Source organism: Mytilus californianus, unplaced genomic scaffold (assembly GCF_021869535.1).
Source record: "Mytilus californianus isolate M0D057914Y unplaced genomic scaffold, xbMytCali1.0.p SCAF_3, whole genome shotgun sequence".
NCBI lineage: Eukaryota > Metazoa > Mollusca > Bivalvia > Mytilida > Mytilidae > Mytilus > Mytilus californianus.
In genome coordinates, this window is record NW_026262679.1 from 98,896,072 (window position 1) to 98,908,741 (window position 12,670).

Here is a 12,670-nt window from a genome sequence, read left to right on the forward strand (position 1 = left end):
TAAAGTTTAAAAAAATTCTATTTATTACTTTCTTTGATAACAATTTAAAACTTTCTTACAGAAAGTCACATCTTGGAAGATGTAAATAAATGTGTGGTTGCATTACAAGAAATGGACCCTGACAATCTAGATCGTACTGCTGGTGCCATCCGAGGTCGTTCAGCACGAGTCTGTAATGTTGTTAGTGCTGAGATGGATAATTATGAACCTGGTTTGTACACAGACAGAGTGATGGAGGCTGTTGTTATGCTCAGAGATCAAGGTAAAAATTCTTATGCTACACCTTTAAGGGTTTTTTTTTTGTGTTTTTTAACCTTGAAAGATATAGGTGAGGTACTTATTGTTTAAGGGAAAACTATTAAACATTTATTTTACTAAAGTTCAATATGCTGCATACGGTTAGGGGGAAATCATGTGAATTGTTTGAGATACAGTTGATCATTGCTTTCAGATGTGTTATACAAAATTCTTTAATTTTCTATTCACAAGCAAGCATAGTGAATTTTTTTTATGATTGAATATTGCTTTCAGTTATGCCAAACTTTGCTGAGAAAGTGGAAATAGCAGTGGATGCACTGAGCTGTAATCCACCGAGGGAAATAGATGAAAATGAATTTATTGATGCTAGTCGTCTGGTATATGATGGTGTCAGAGAGATCAGACAGGCAGTTCTTATCAACAGGGTTTGTTTATACTAGTTGATTAATTGAAATTTTTTTATTGCTTTAAATTTGTAAATCTTCAGTAAATATATTGGTAAATAAAACATCAAATTTGAGATAGTTTTCTTTTATAAACAGATCACAAGCCACTTTGAATACTGAATTGAAATACTAAAAAGTAATGTAAATGTTGTACTGTGGATTCATTTATTTTCGTGGATTGAGAAAAAACTTGCATTTTCATGGATATTGGATTTCGTGGTTTTCCCAAAGTCTACAGTTAATCATACAGCAAATTTGCAATTCGTTGAACATTTAAATTCGTGGTTTCCCTGTACCCACGAAATCCACGAAAATTGGTATCCAACACTAATAATGAATCCACAGTATGCTATTAGAAAAAAACAGGAAGTTTAAAATAGATTGAACCTCTTAGTAGGTAATATATATGTAATGGGTGTCCTAACCTAGATTAGGCAAATTTTAATGGATACAAGATTCTAGTAACAACTATTGGTACCACTACAGCAAAATCTTGTTTCAACATTTTTTCCTAAGAATTAGGTACTTGTTTCTTGGAAAATAGGATGCTGATAAGACCTTTTTTATATTTGTAGAGTCCAGAAGAAATAGATACAGATACTGAGTATGATGTTGAAGATGAATATGACACACACATGAGTAAATGTAAGTAAATTAAATAACTATCACACTCACATAAGTATATTAAAAGTTAATATCATGAATATCACACTCATATGAGTAAATGAAATTTAAGTTGAATATGACACACACTTAGTAAATGTGTATTAAAATATATGTGACTTACAAATGAGTAAATGTGAGGTAAGAGGAATATGACACATACACATGAGTAAGGTAATATGAATATAACATATATGAGTGAATGTTATTGAAATTGAATATGAAACACACATGGAGAAATATTATTAAAGATAAATATATTAAACATACAATGACTTATTATATAAGATACAATGTATAGTAAACATACAAATTTGATACATACATGAGAAATATAAAGTGAATGGGACATAAGAAGCTTGAATAAAATTTGAAGAAATCTTTTCAAAAAAGTATTGAGAAAACAATGTTTACGTGCTTCAGAAAAAATGTGAAAAGCTTAGCTTTATTTGAAAAGTCATCTAGTTTGAAACAAAGCTCCTTGCAAAGTTTACAGATTGCAAATTGAAAATTTTAACAAACTGATAAAATTGCAAGTGAAATTGAAAAAAAATCAGCTTGCAAAATTAATTTGTAGCTAAAAATGTTAATAGTTATGATGAATTTGCTCTTTATTTTAGCAAGTTACACAACAGAACAAGATTACTCAGGGCAAAAAAGTGAGAGATGGATTATGGCTCATCTGCCTGAGGAACAAAAGGAAGTTATCCAACAGCATGTCCAGGAATTCCGTACTGCCAAACGAGAATTGGACCAGGAAATAAGGAAATGGGATGACAGTGGAAATGATATCATTGTTTTGGCCAAACAGATGTGTATGATTATGATGGAAATGACAGATTTTACAAGGTTTGCTTTTTAAGGAATACATTTTAATAATTGTTAAACAGGACAGCACCATAGCTAAGAGAAAAAGATAAACGGAGAAACTTAAGTCTATAAAAAACACTACACAGAAAACTGATTTAGCTGCAAGAGCACTATTAAAGACTGAGTGTAAACCTATTTGCTCAAGATACTTCAGCATTTACTGCACCACTAGAGACACCCACTGTTTACTCCTGGTTAAATATGTTAACGAGTCTTATCCAGTGATATATCATACAATAGAAGATTGGTGAATGTTTCTTGTCAAACCCTAAGATATTTCACAACACTAGAACTTGACTGAATGTGAAATTAGTTTACATGTCAGATTTCTATTAGATGATGTCTGTATTACTTACATGATCTCTATTTTATCACCTAATTTTCTAAGAAATTTAATTCATGATTTAACAATGAATATAACTGATTGTGTAATTTTTATGCTCCCGCAACTGAAAGTTGGGGGCCATATTGTTTTACCCCTGTCTGTCCGTCCTTCTGTCTGTCTGTCTGTCCGTCCCATTATGAGTATAAAGTTATTCCAGATAACTCCTACAGTTTGAATGCTAGGAAATTTTCACTTTGCTGGCTGTTTGTACATATATTGAAGGTGTGCATGTTGTCAGGGTTTTGATTTTTATTGATATTTGCTCTTTTGGGTTATAGTTGAACTTTGTCATTTTTTGGAGTATTTACTTGCATAAGAGGTGCATAGTGTTTCCGGATAAATCCTCCTACAGTTTGAATGCTAGGAAGCTTTCACTTTGCTGGCTGTTTGTACATATATTGAAGGTGTGCATGTGGTCAGGGTTTTGATTTTTATTGATATTTGCTCTTTTGGGAGATAGTTGAAGTTTGTCATTTTTGGAGTATATACTTGAATAAGAGGTGCATAGCATTTCCGGATTACTCCTCCTACAGTTTGAATGCTAGAAAGTTCTCACTTTGCTGGCTGTTTTTGTTCATATATTGAAGGTGTGCATGTGGTCAGGGTTTTGATTTTTATTTATATTTGCACTTTTGTAGAATGTTGAACTTTGTCATTTTTTGGAGTATTTGCATAAGAGGTGCATAGCATTTCCAGATAACTCCTCCTACAGTTTGAATGCTAGGAAGTTTTCACTTTGCTGGCTATTTGTACATGTATCGAAGGAATGCATGTTGTCAGGGTTAAATATGTGCTCTTTTGGGAGATAGCTGAACATTTTTGTCGTATATACTGGCATAAGAGGTGCATAGCATTTCCGGGTAAATCCTCCTACAGTGAACCATAGACCTATGTGCTCAACTTTGTGTATTTTAAAATAACACTTTGCATCTGCGAGGGCATCATTTGTGTCTCCCAGACGCATTAATATGTCAAAGAAAGTCAAACATTGCCTTTGTTATAATATAGTAACTTCAGAGTGGAGTGCAGGGGCATCACTTTGTCTAGTTTTTATTATATATTTCTACTATTTCAACATTATATTTTTCATTTTTTTTTTATTTTGTACTGATTTAACTTCAAAAATTGCATCCAAAATTTGATTAATAATTTTTCAACAGATATAGTAGGATATAAATGAATTTTCTATGATTTTTTCAGAGGAAGAGGTCCATTGAAGAGTACAATGGATGTCATTAATGCTGCAAAGAAAATCTCAGAAGCTGGAACAAAGCTAGATAAATTATCAAGAACTATACTTGATATGGTAGGTTCTCAGAAGCTAGAATTTGGTCTGGAATGGTTCATCTGACCTTGACTTCATTTTCATAATCAGACGCTTTTCCAATTTCAGTTTTATGATTGAACTGCTCTGGGTGACCAGTGGTCATTTGGGGGGAAAACTTGACATAGGACATTGTGACATGAAGATATTTGCTTTGTGACATCAAGTCTTTCTGGGAAAATGCATTAATGAACAGATCATGTATTCAATGGTCAGTGTTAAGTTTTTATTATTAGGTCTATTTCTCAGGATCTATAAGCAATAGGTCAACTATATATAAGGTGTGTGTAATAATTGTAATTTGTACATGTTAGTTTGGTAGTGTTTATCTGATCTTGACCTCATTTTCATGGATAAATGACAATGTTAAGTTATGTGATACCTGTAAAAACAAATTTCATCTTAAAGACTTGAAAAACAAAAATCAAGATTAGTAAAGCAGGTGAAACATTTCAGTGTGTGCAGTCTTGTTTTTTAAAACCTGTAATTTTCTGTTCATGGCCTAATTGAGGATAAAAGTTTCTATTGTAAGTAAAAAAATAACAATATATCCAGTCACAAATAGTTTGAAGAAAATAATTTAGATGTTGTTTTTTTTCATTTCAGTGTCCAGATTCTGCCTCCAAGAAAGATTTAGAAGCTTACTTACAGAGAATAGCCCTGTACTGCCATCAATTGAATATCACCAGTAAAGTCAAAGCTGATGTTACGAGTGCTAGCGGAGAACTTATTGTATCAGGGGTAATTAACTTTAATAACTATATATAGGAACACAAACACTGTCAGTGCAATAATTTAGTTCTACTGTAAACTGGGAATAATTACCTAACAGTAGAGTAGAATATTACCCTCAGAAATCTTGAATTATTTTCAAATTTTACCCATATATTATTACATTATAAACTTCTGTGTTCAGCCATGGGCTGCTGTCTCATTGGCATATATCTTGCATCTTCTTTAACTAATCAGTGATATTTTTTTTTCAATTTTCAATTTTAAAAACCCATATAGGGAGTGGTTGGTAGTGATTGTATTGCAATAAACTATGGATGAGTTGTGGTTAAGGTTCAAATTAATCTTTAGAAATCAAATTCTCATTCAATTTGAATGGCTGGATCGATGAAAAATTGCAATTTAATCCCCCTCTATTAAAAGTTAAAGGAACTAATTTTTCCCCTTTTCCTTGAAGTTTGAAGAACTACTTTCAGTGTAATATAAAGATATTATCACAATTAACATAAGATTTATCAGTGAACATTTAGCAATTACTTCCTAAAAGCACAACATAATACATGATACAACAATGTCCAATTTGCTTAAAAATTGATAAAAAAAAATGCTGTAATTATACCCCTGCTTTAAAAAAGTGGGGGTATACTGTTTTACCTCTGTCTGTCCGTCCATCCATCCGTCCATCCCATGAATATTTTTTGGCTCATCTTTTTCAGGAACTACATCATAAGGATTTCTGTATTTTGGTTTCAGGGTTTATATAAGTCAGCTATACCATGTGATGCATTTTCAGATTCATCACTCAACAACTTCCTGTTTACTGAAATATTTGGGCGGGGATATCATCAGTGAGCAGTAGCTCGCAGTTTCACTTGTTTATCCTCACATGAGTAACTCTTCATTTATGAACTACTGCCACTAATAATTTAACTTAAGTATGCTAATTTCTGTGGTGGAGTCAACTTTTGCATTCCTAGATGAAGTATTAGTCTGCAGTTGAAACATTTAGTTTCAGTCTGTGCTTGAAGTATCTTTAGATATCAATAACTTTGTCAAACATTCACATAATTTTATAAAATAGAAGCTTTTTCATTATTAAGAGATATCATCTGGAGCAGACAGTTGAAATGTTTTTCCTCCTATTTTATTTTACATATTTTACTAATGAATGGACTTACTTCATTTTTGGGCAATTAACTGTTTTGAATTTCAAGCAACTTTTCATGAAGCATTTCCATAATCAAAAGATCCTAGAGTTAAATTAAAGTCTTGTATTTTAGAAATAAATGGCAGTGAACAGGTCTGTGGGTAAAGAATTTAAAATTTGATGGACTTTGACTATTACCTATTACACTAACAACAGCAGTCACAGTCAGGATGCAGGGTTCATTGAACCCTTAACCAATTCTTTTTATTGTTCATTTATAATTCTTTTATCAATATTTGAAATCTTTTGTTGACAGTTAGACAGTGCTACATCTTTAATTCAAGCAGCCAAGAACTTGATGAATACAGTGGTATTAACCGTCAAAGCTGCCTATGTTGCTTCTACTAAGGTAAACAATACCATCTATTAATGTATTAAATAAGAGATTATCTGTCCTTAAACAATATTACCAATGTATCATCTATTGTAACAGTACATGATTTCTTGTATAATGTTCATCCTAAATATTCATAAAAGATATATCTGTTAGACAGAAAAAAAAACATTCAACCAATCTATTCATCCTGAATATTCATGAGATATTTTATACTGGAAATTAAAATGCCAACAGTCAACCAACCAATTATCCTGAATATTAATGCAATATTTAAAAATTGGAAATTAAAGCACCTACTGAATATTCATGAGATATTTTATATTGGAAATTAAAGCACTAACAGTCAACCAACCAATTAATCCTAAATAGTCGTGAGATATTGTATTCGTGGAAATTAAAACACCAACTGAATATTCATGAGATATTTTATAATGGAAATTGAAACTGCAACATTCAACCACCCAATTATTCCAAAATAGTCATATGAGATGTTGTATACTGGACATTAAAACCAAAAGTCAACAAATCAGTTAATTAATCAGTCAGCCAATTATAATACTTATAACAACAATAACAAAAATAGTGTCTGAGTAAGATGTCAAGGTTCTTGGTAATCATAGATTTTCAATTTACCCCATCAATAAAACTCATCTTTAAATTATGCAGATGCAGAGGAAAAGAGGAATAAAAAACTCTTCATACAAATAAAACTCATCTTTAAATTACGCAGATGCAGAGGAAAAGAGGAATAAAAAAACTCTTTATACAAACAATCAATTTTAGCATACAACAATAGATCTAAGATAGATTATATTTCTCATTTGTAATGAGTTTAAGTAAATGTTGGGTAAACATCATTGAGACAGCTACCTGTTGAAAAACTATATATTCACATGATCATTTAAATTAAATGGCATTGTGCACATTTTTTTTTACCTCGATGACTTTTTGAGGCTTTTCAGAACTCTCTCTGTTTGTGAAGGAAGAGGTGGAGGGTAGTGGCAGGAATATTTTGGCTTTTATTACAGTTGCTTTTCTGCATATTAAACAAGCCCCAACCACCAATAAAAACAAACACAAAAAAAACAAGCAGACACTCCTGCACAAGAATTTCTATTACATTTGTGATTAAGGGAATACTTATTTATACATATTTGTTTTCTTTCTATTACAGTACAAGTTACCTGGACAAAAGGTAGGTTACTTTTTGTCTGTCTATGTTAAAATAATTTTATCCAGAGTTGTATTGAACCTAAATTTAGAGGAAGTAAAATCCCTAAGAAATATTCTTTTTAAACATCATTAGTAACAAAACCTTTTGTCTTCCATGAATGCCATAACCGATGCTGGTATTGATGACTAACAATTTTCTTTCTTATCTAAAATTTTGGACAGATTTTAGTTAGTCTAAATTGGCAAAAACAAATTGTGTTTGATTTAACATTTTTAGGCCAATGAAATTTTTTGTTATGCCCCTTGTTGAGGAAGATTATCTTATTTTTTTTAAAGTTGAAGAACTTCGATTCCTGAGTGGAATTTTTATAGTAGTGTGAGGTGAATCTATTCTTTACATATGAATGCATTCTTCATTCAATTTTATTTTCTAAAAGAGAAAAGAGTGATATTACTTTCTTTTTTCAACACAAAAAGCAGAATAGGTAACTACCGGTATAAGTTTTTGTCTCTAAATCAAATTACTGTATTCTGATAAATGTATAATACATGATTAATAGACTGATCATGTGTACTGCAAAGCATCCTAAGTTTTCCCACACTTCAAACCAGCATAAATTTTGTCAGGATTGTGTTTTGAGTCTGTTCTTAATTTTAAAATTCTTGCATGAAAGGCTGAAAACCAAATCCAAAACGCCTTTCACAAGGTATAATCCAAGAACATTATGTTTCCAAAGTTGCTTTATCCACCTTTGTAAACATCATAAATGTCCAGAAAAATCTATAAACCATAAAATTGGCTGTCTGTCCAACTGGCGATATAAACAATGAAATTGTACCCCAGGAATAATCCTTTCTCTAATTTGTACGTAATTTCTCAACCTTTTTATTAGGGATGTAAAATCAGTTAACAATTACTAATTGAGTACTTGTTGGTTTTATTGAGCGATACTCGAGTACTCGCTCTGAAATATATCTACAACACAGAAACACAAAAATACTTACTTTACATTCTGTGGTTTGTTGTTTAACGGACGAAAAACCATCTACATAAGTATCTGGGACAAGGAATTACACACCATAATTAATAGCTCATTACCTACAATTTCTAAGTAGGTAAAAAAACAATAATCTAATCAATAAAATTTAATGAACACCTATTTGAAAATTATAACAAGGAAAAACCGTATCAAACAATAGTATTTTGTAATCGTTAAGAAACACATTTAATGTTTACAAAGGCGTAAGGATTAGAAGTTTAACTATTCACTGAGGGTCACCAGAGGATGCAACAAATTTAATTTATTTGGAAACATTTTCTTGTCAACTATTATTGGGGACAGTTGGTTTTGCAACTTTTTAAATTACAGTCTTGCAGACGAAAATATTTGCTCCGACAGTACCGAATGGCTAAGACATGTTTAGTTTAAAGTGTTAGCCTAGGTATAGCCCACATATTTTCGGCATTTTAACTGGCAATTTAGCACAAGCTTTCAAAACAAAAAGTAATTTATTTACTAGTCTGAATAATCAGTGATACCTATTTAATTTTCCGAAAGAGGTTCTCATGAAGATCAATTTTATATAAAGAAGACAGCAATATTTTAACTGGAAACCAATTAGTCGAGAATCGTTTTAGTATTCGATACTCGGTACTACCGAGCGATGTATTCGAGTACTTATTGACATCCCTACTTTTTATTATCAAATATTTAATTAACCTGTCCTCCCAATATTCTCAGTCAACTTTTAACTGTTTAGATCATGATCAATAAATGTCAATAACATTGTTTTTATCATACGACGAGCACACTGATATATAAATGTTAATTACCAATTCATTAGCGAAAAAAAACATAATGCATCCAATTTCAAATGAGAGAATATCATATACATTGCAGAAACGAGTTTACTTTTATATTTTACTTTTCTTAACATTCATTAGAGATTCTGCCACTTTACCTCATATATTACGATTATCAACTCCAGATAATTTATTAGTTTAGGAAATTTAACTATCCTGAGTTGCTTAAATTTAATTAAATACTGTGGAAGAATCTACCAGTATATATATCATGCTAAAAAAGATATTTATATTTTTTTGCATTAAGCTATGTAAATACAGGTGTATAAATGAATGTTCAAATAAACAGATAACAATTCATTTTATAACTTAACTTTGTTAATTACAGAATGTTGTAATGTGGAAAATGAAAGCTCCTGAGAAGAAACCATTAGTAAGGAAAGAAGATGCTAAAGACTTACGATCTCAGATCAAAAAGAGTGCTGTTAAAAAGAATGTAGAACCAGTGAAAGCACTAAGTGAATTCCAGGAAATAGATACCAGTAGTTACTGTTGATAAAATAGACATATTGTTTTACCTGTCTTAATCTTAACTTGTTTATTTCACTACACAAAATTCAATCGTTTTATATTGACATGAGAATACATATGTGGTTGTCCTTATAAGGCATGTATGTTGATAAATGTTTTGGGTTTTGTAACTGTAAAAAAAGGACACCACATTGGAACAAATAATTTAATAGTATATGTGTAGGAGATAACATTAGCAGTCAAAATATTGAGTATTTTTTTATAATTTGACTGAGAGGAGATATGATAGATAGATGGTGCCATTTTACGTTCAAACCCTTTCATATTAATTGAGGACCCCAAAACTTGATTTTAAGGAACGGTTATTTTAAATATAATTTGTTTACTTAGAAGAACTTTTTATTGTCTGTAATCATCAATATAATATTGACATACATATACAGATATAAGATATAAAGAGTTCTATATTAAGGTTGTGATGTTAAAAATTCAAAATGGCATAGGAAAGAATTAATGTTTTGTCTGATTCACAAATATAAAATGTTAAAAATGTTGCAGAGTTTGAAACTGAATGTTAAATTATGTAGAGAATTACTATTGTTAGGTGTCAAATTAGAAATATGTTAACTGAAATAGAACTTGATATATATATTAACATGAAGACAAGTCAGCATTAAAGCATACTTACAAAAATAAGACACTTATCAAACATGAAAACACACATTGGTATTAATGTCATACAAATATCAGTTTTGTAAATACAACCATCTACATCCTTTTATAATCATCAATTGGGATTTTTCATTTTCATAACAGAATCTCATTTAATTGTTTCTTAATTTACATGCATGTAGTTTGATTGTGGTGTTAAACTGAACTGAACATATCATTTTATTGTGCTACATTAATTTCTATTAACAACTTTTAAATTTTTTTTTACAAGATTTTTATTTATCATTTTTTTCATTTCATTATTTTATTTAAACAAATATATGTTTAGCAAATTCAGGCAGAGTTTTGAATAGGAAAGCTGTTAGCAATTTCACATAGATGTTTCTAAATAATTTATTTCAGAAAAAAAAACCTTAAAATTAAAATTTATGAAAACAATTTATAATGTCGAAGTATGATAATTTATTTTGAAAACCACTCTTAATTATTATTTCTTAATAGACATATTAACACTTGAATGCAAATTTGTCCGCCATTACTTAAAATCACACAAGTTCCCGTAAAATTTGACATCACAATTTGAAATAATTTGACGTCATAGTTAAAAAGTGGTTGTTGCTTGATGTCAGAAGGTTTTTCAGAGACAGATCTAAGGTCATTCTGAGACAAAATTCAGCTCAATACCAAAACTTTGAATAAGTTTATAGATTTTTCATAATTTTTTGTCTCGCATGCAATTTTCAATGTTTAGTTTTCTCATTAAGTTAGTTTGATGGGAACTGCTTACAATAGACAATATTTTCTATAAAGTTGCATTGCTGTCTGTACATCTCAGTATGTCAACCATTTTGAGGCCCTACCCACTAGTTGGTTCAGCTACTTTGAATTAACTAGCAATATTGCTGCCCATCAGATTGTCTTTTTCTGAATTTTATGCAGACAGGCGAGACATATCTCTGTGTCAGCAGTTTATTTATATTCAAAACATTTGTTGTCTTTCTAAAGATTTAAATTACAAAAAACTACAAACATTTATAATGTCAGATTAAATAACTAATAACCACAACACACAGGATTACAATAAGAATTTCAAAGTAAGATTTTCTTACCTTTGAACAGAATAATTTCACAGAAAATGTATACAGAGCTATTTCCCCTTATATCAAGTTAAGTTTTGCATTTAGATTTTTCTCATTATATTTTTCATAGATTCATTAGTTGTATAAATAAAAAATCAAATCTGTATTTGTTAAGCTTTAAGACAAGGTAGAGGGCAAAAGACACAAATATTTCACTTTTTAAAAGGAAAGTAGTCCACATATTGCTAGAAGATAATATTATTTACAAAACTTAAGATGCTAATTGGTGAGCAAGTTTTTGTCACATTACAGTTTTATTTCCACAATATTGTTAGGTCAGTATTTTTCTATGTGGAAATTTAATATCTAATATAAAATTGATTTTTATTACATGAAAATATGACCAAAAAATAACCTAATATGTTTGTTACCTTAAGATAAAATAACACACAAATTTTCTTGTATAGTGTATGCATTGATATTTAGGAAAATATTTAAACAGCTAAAAGAAGATTTGTAAAAATTTAGAACAAGTTTAATTCCGTTGGTTGTAGAGTTATTGTTTATTTATTTTTAATAATGGTTGTGAGAATTTTTTATGTTGTATTTTTTATAGTGTACATTTACAATTATTTTTCAAAAAGCATACTTTAGTCATTATCAGAAATAGAAGCTACTTTATACATCTGAATTACATGGACTTCATTAAAACAGATTTTCATACTAAATATGATTTACTTTTATCTTTTAAAGGATGCTGTGTTGAATACAAACTTATGAATATAAAAAAAAGAGATGTGGTATAATTGCCATTGAGACAACTGTCCACACGAGTTCAAATCAAGAAGATATAAGCAATTATAGGTCACTGTACGGCCGTCAACAATGGGAAAAAACCCATACTGTATAGTCAGCTATAAAAGGCATCAACACGAAAAATGTGAAACAATTCAACAGTATATTTATAAGTGTCAAAACTGGCCATGGAATAAGCAATACAATCAATGTTATGGAATGACTTTACAATGTTATTGGCAATCGAGAGCTTGACATTTGGTGTAGAAACCGGTCTTATGTCGAAGATGATATGATGACCACCAGATATCTCTTTGTTTGTTTTGCATTAAAGCTGCTGTCTCATTGATGAATTACATTGGGTCAGTCAGGTCCAGTCTTTTTTATACTGACC

At 30.3% G+C, this 12,670-nt stretch overlaps 1 protein-coding gene across 1 annotated transcript in view; it reads left to right on the plus strand.

Moving 5' to 3' along the window:
- The window catches only part of LOC127735525 (catenin alpha-2-like), a 33,040-nt gene extending 20,831 nt beyond the window's left edge, over positions 1-12,209 (plus strand). The window contains exons 13-21 of the mRNA XM_052245710.1: positions 62-262; positions 532-683; positions 1,280-1,349; positions 1,988-2,216; positions 3,823-3,928; positions 4,553-4,687; positions 6,142-6,234; positions 7,397-7,417; positions 9,588-12,209. Of these exons, the coding sequence (XP_052101670.1) occupies positions 62-262; positions 532-683; positions 1,280-1,349; positions 1,988-2,216; positions 3,823-3,928; positions 4,553-4,687; positions 6,142-6,234; positions 7,397-7,417; positions 9,588-9,755 (1,175 nt within the window). The 3' untranslated portion in view covers positions 9,756-12,209. The remainder of the gene's footprint in view (positions 1-61; positions 263-531; positions 684-1,279; positions 1,350-1,987; positions 2,217-3,822; positions 3,929-4,552; positions 4,688-6,141; positions 6,235-7,396; positions 7,418-9,587) is intronic.
- Positions 12,210-12,670: the final 461 nt, after the last annotated feature.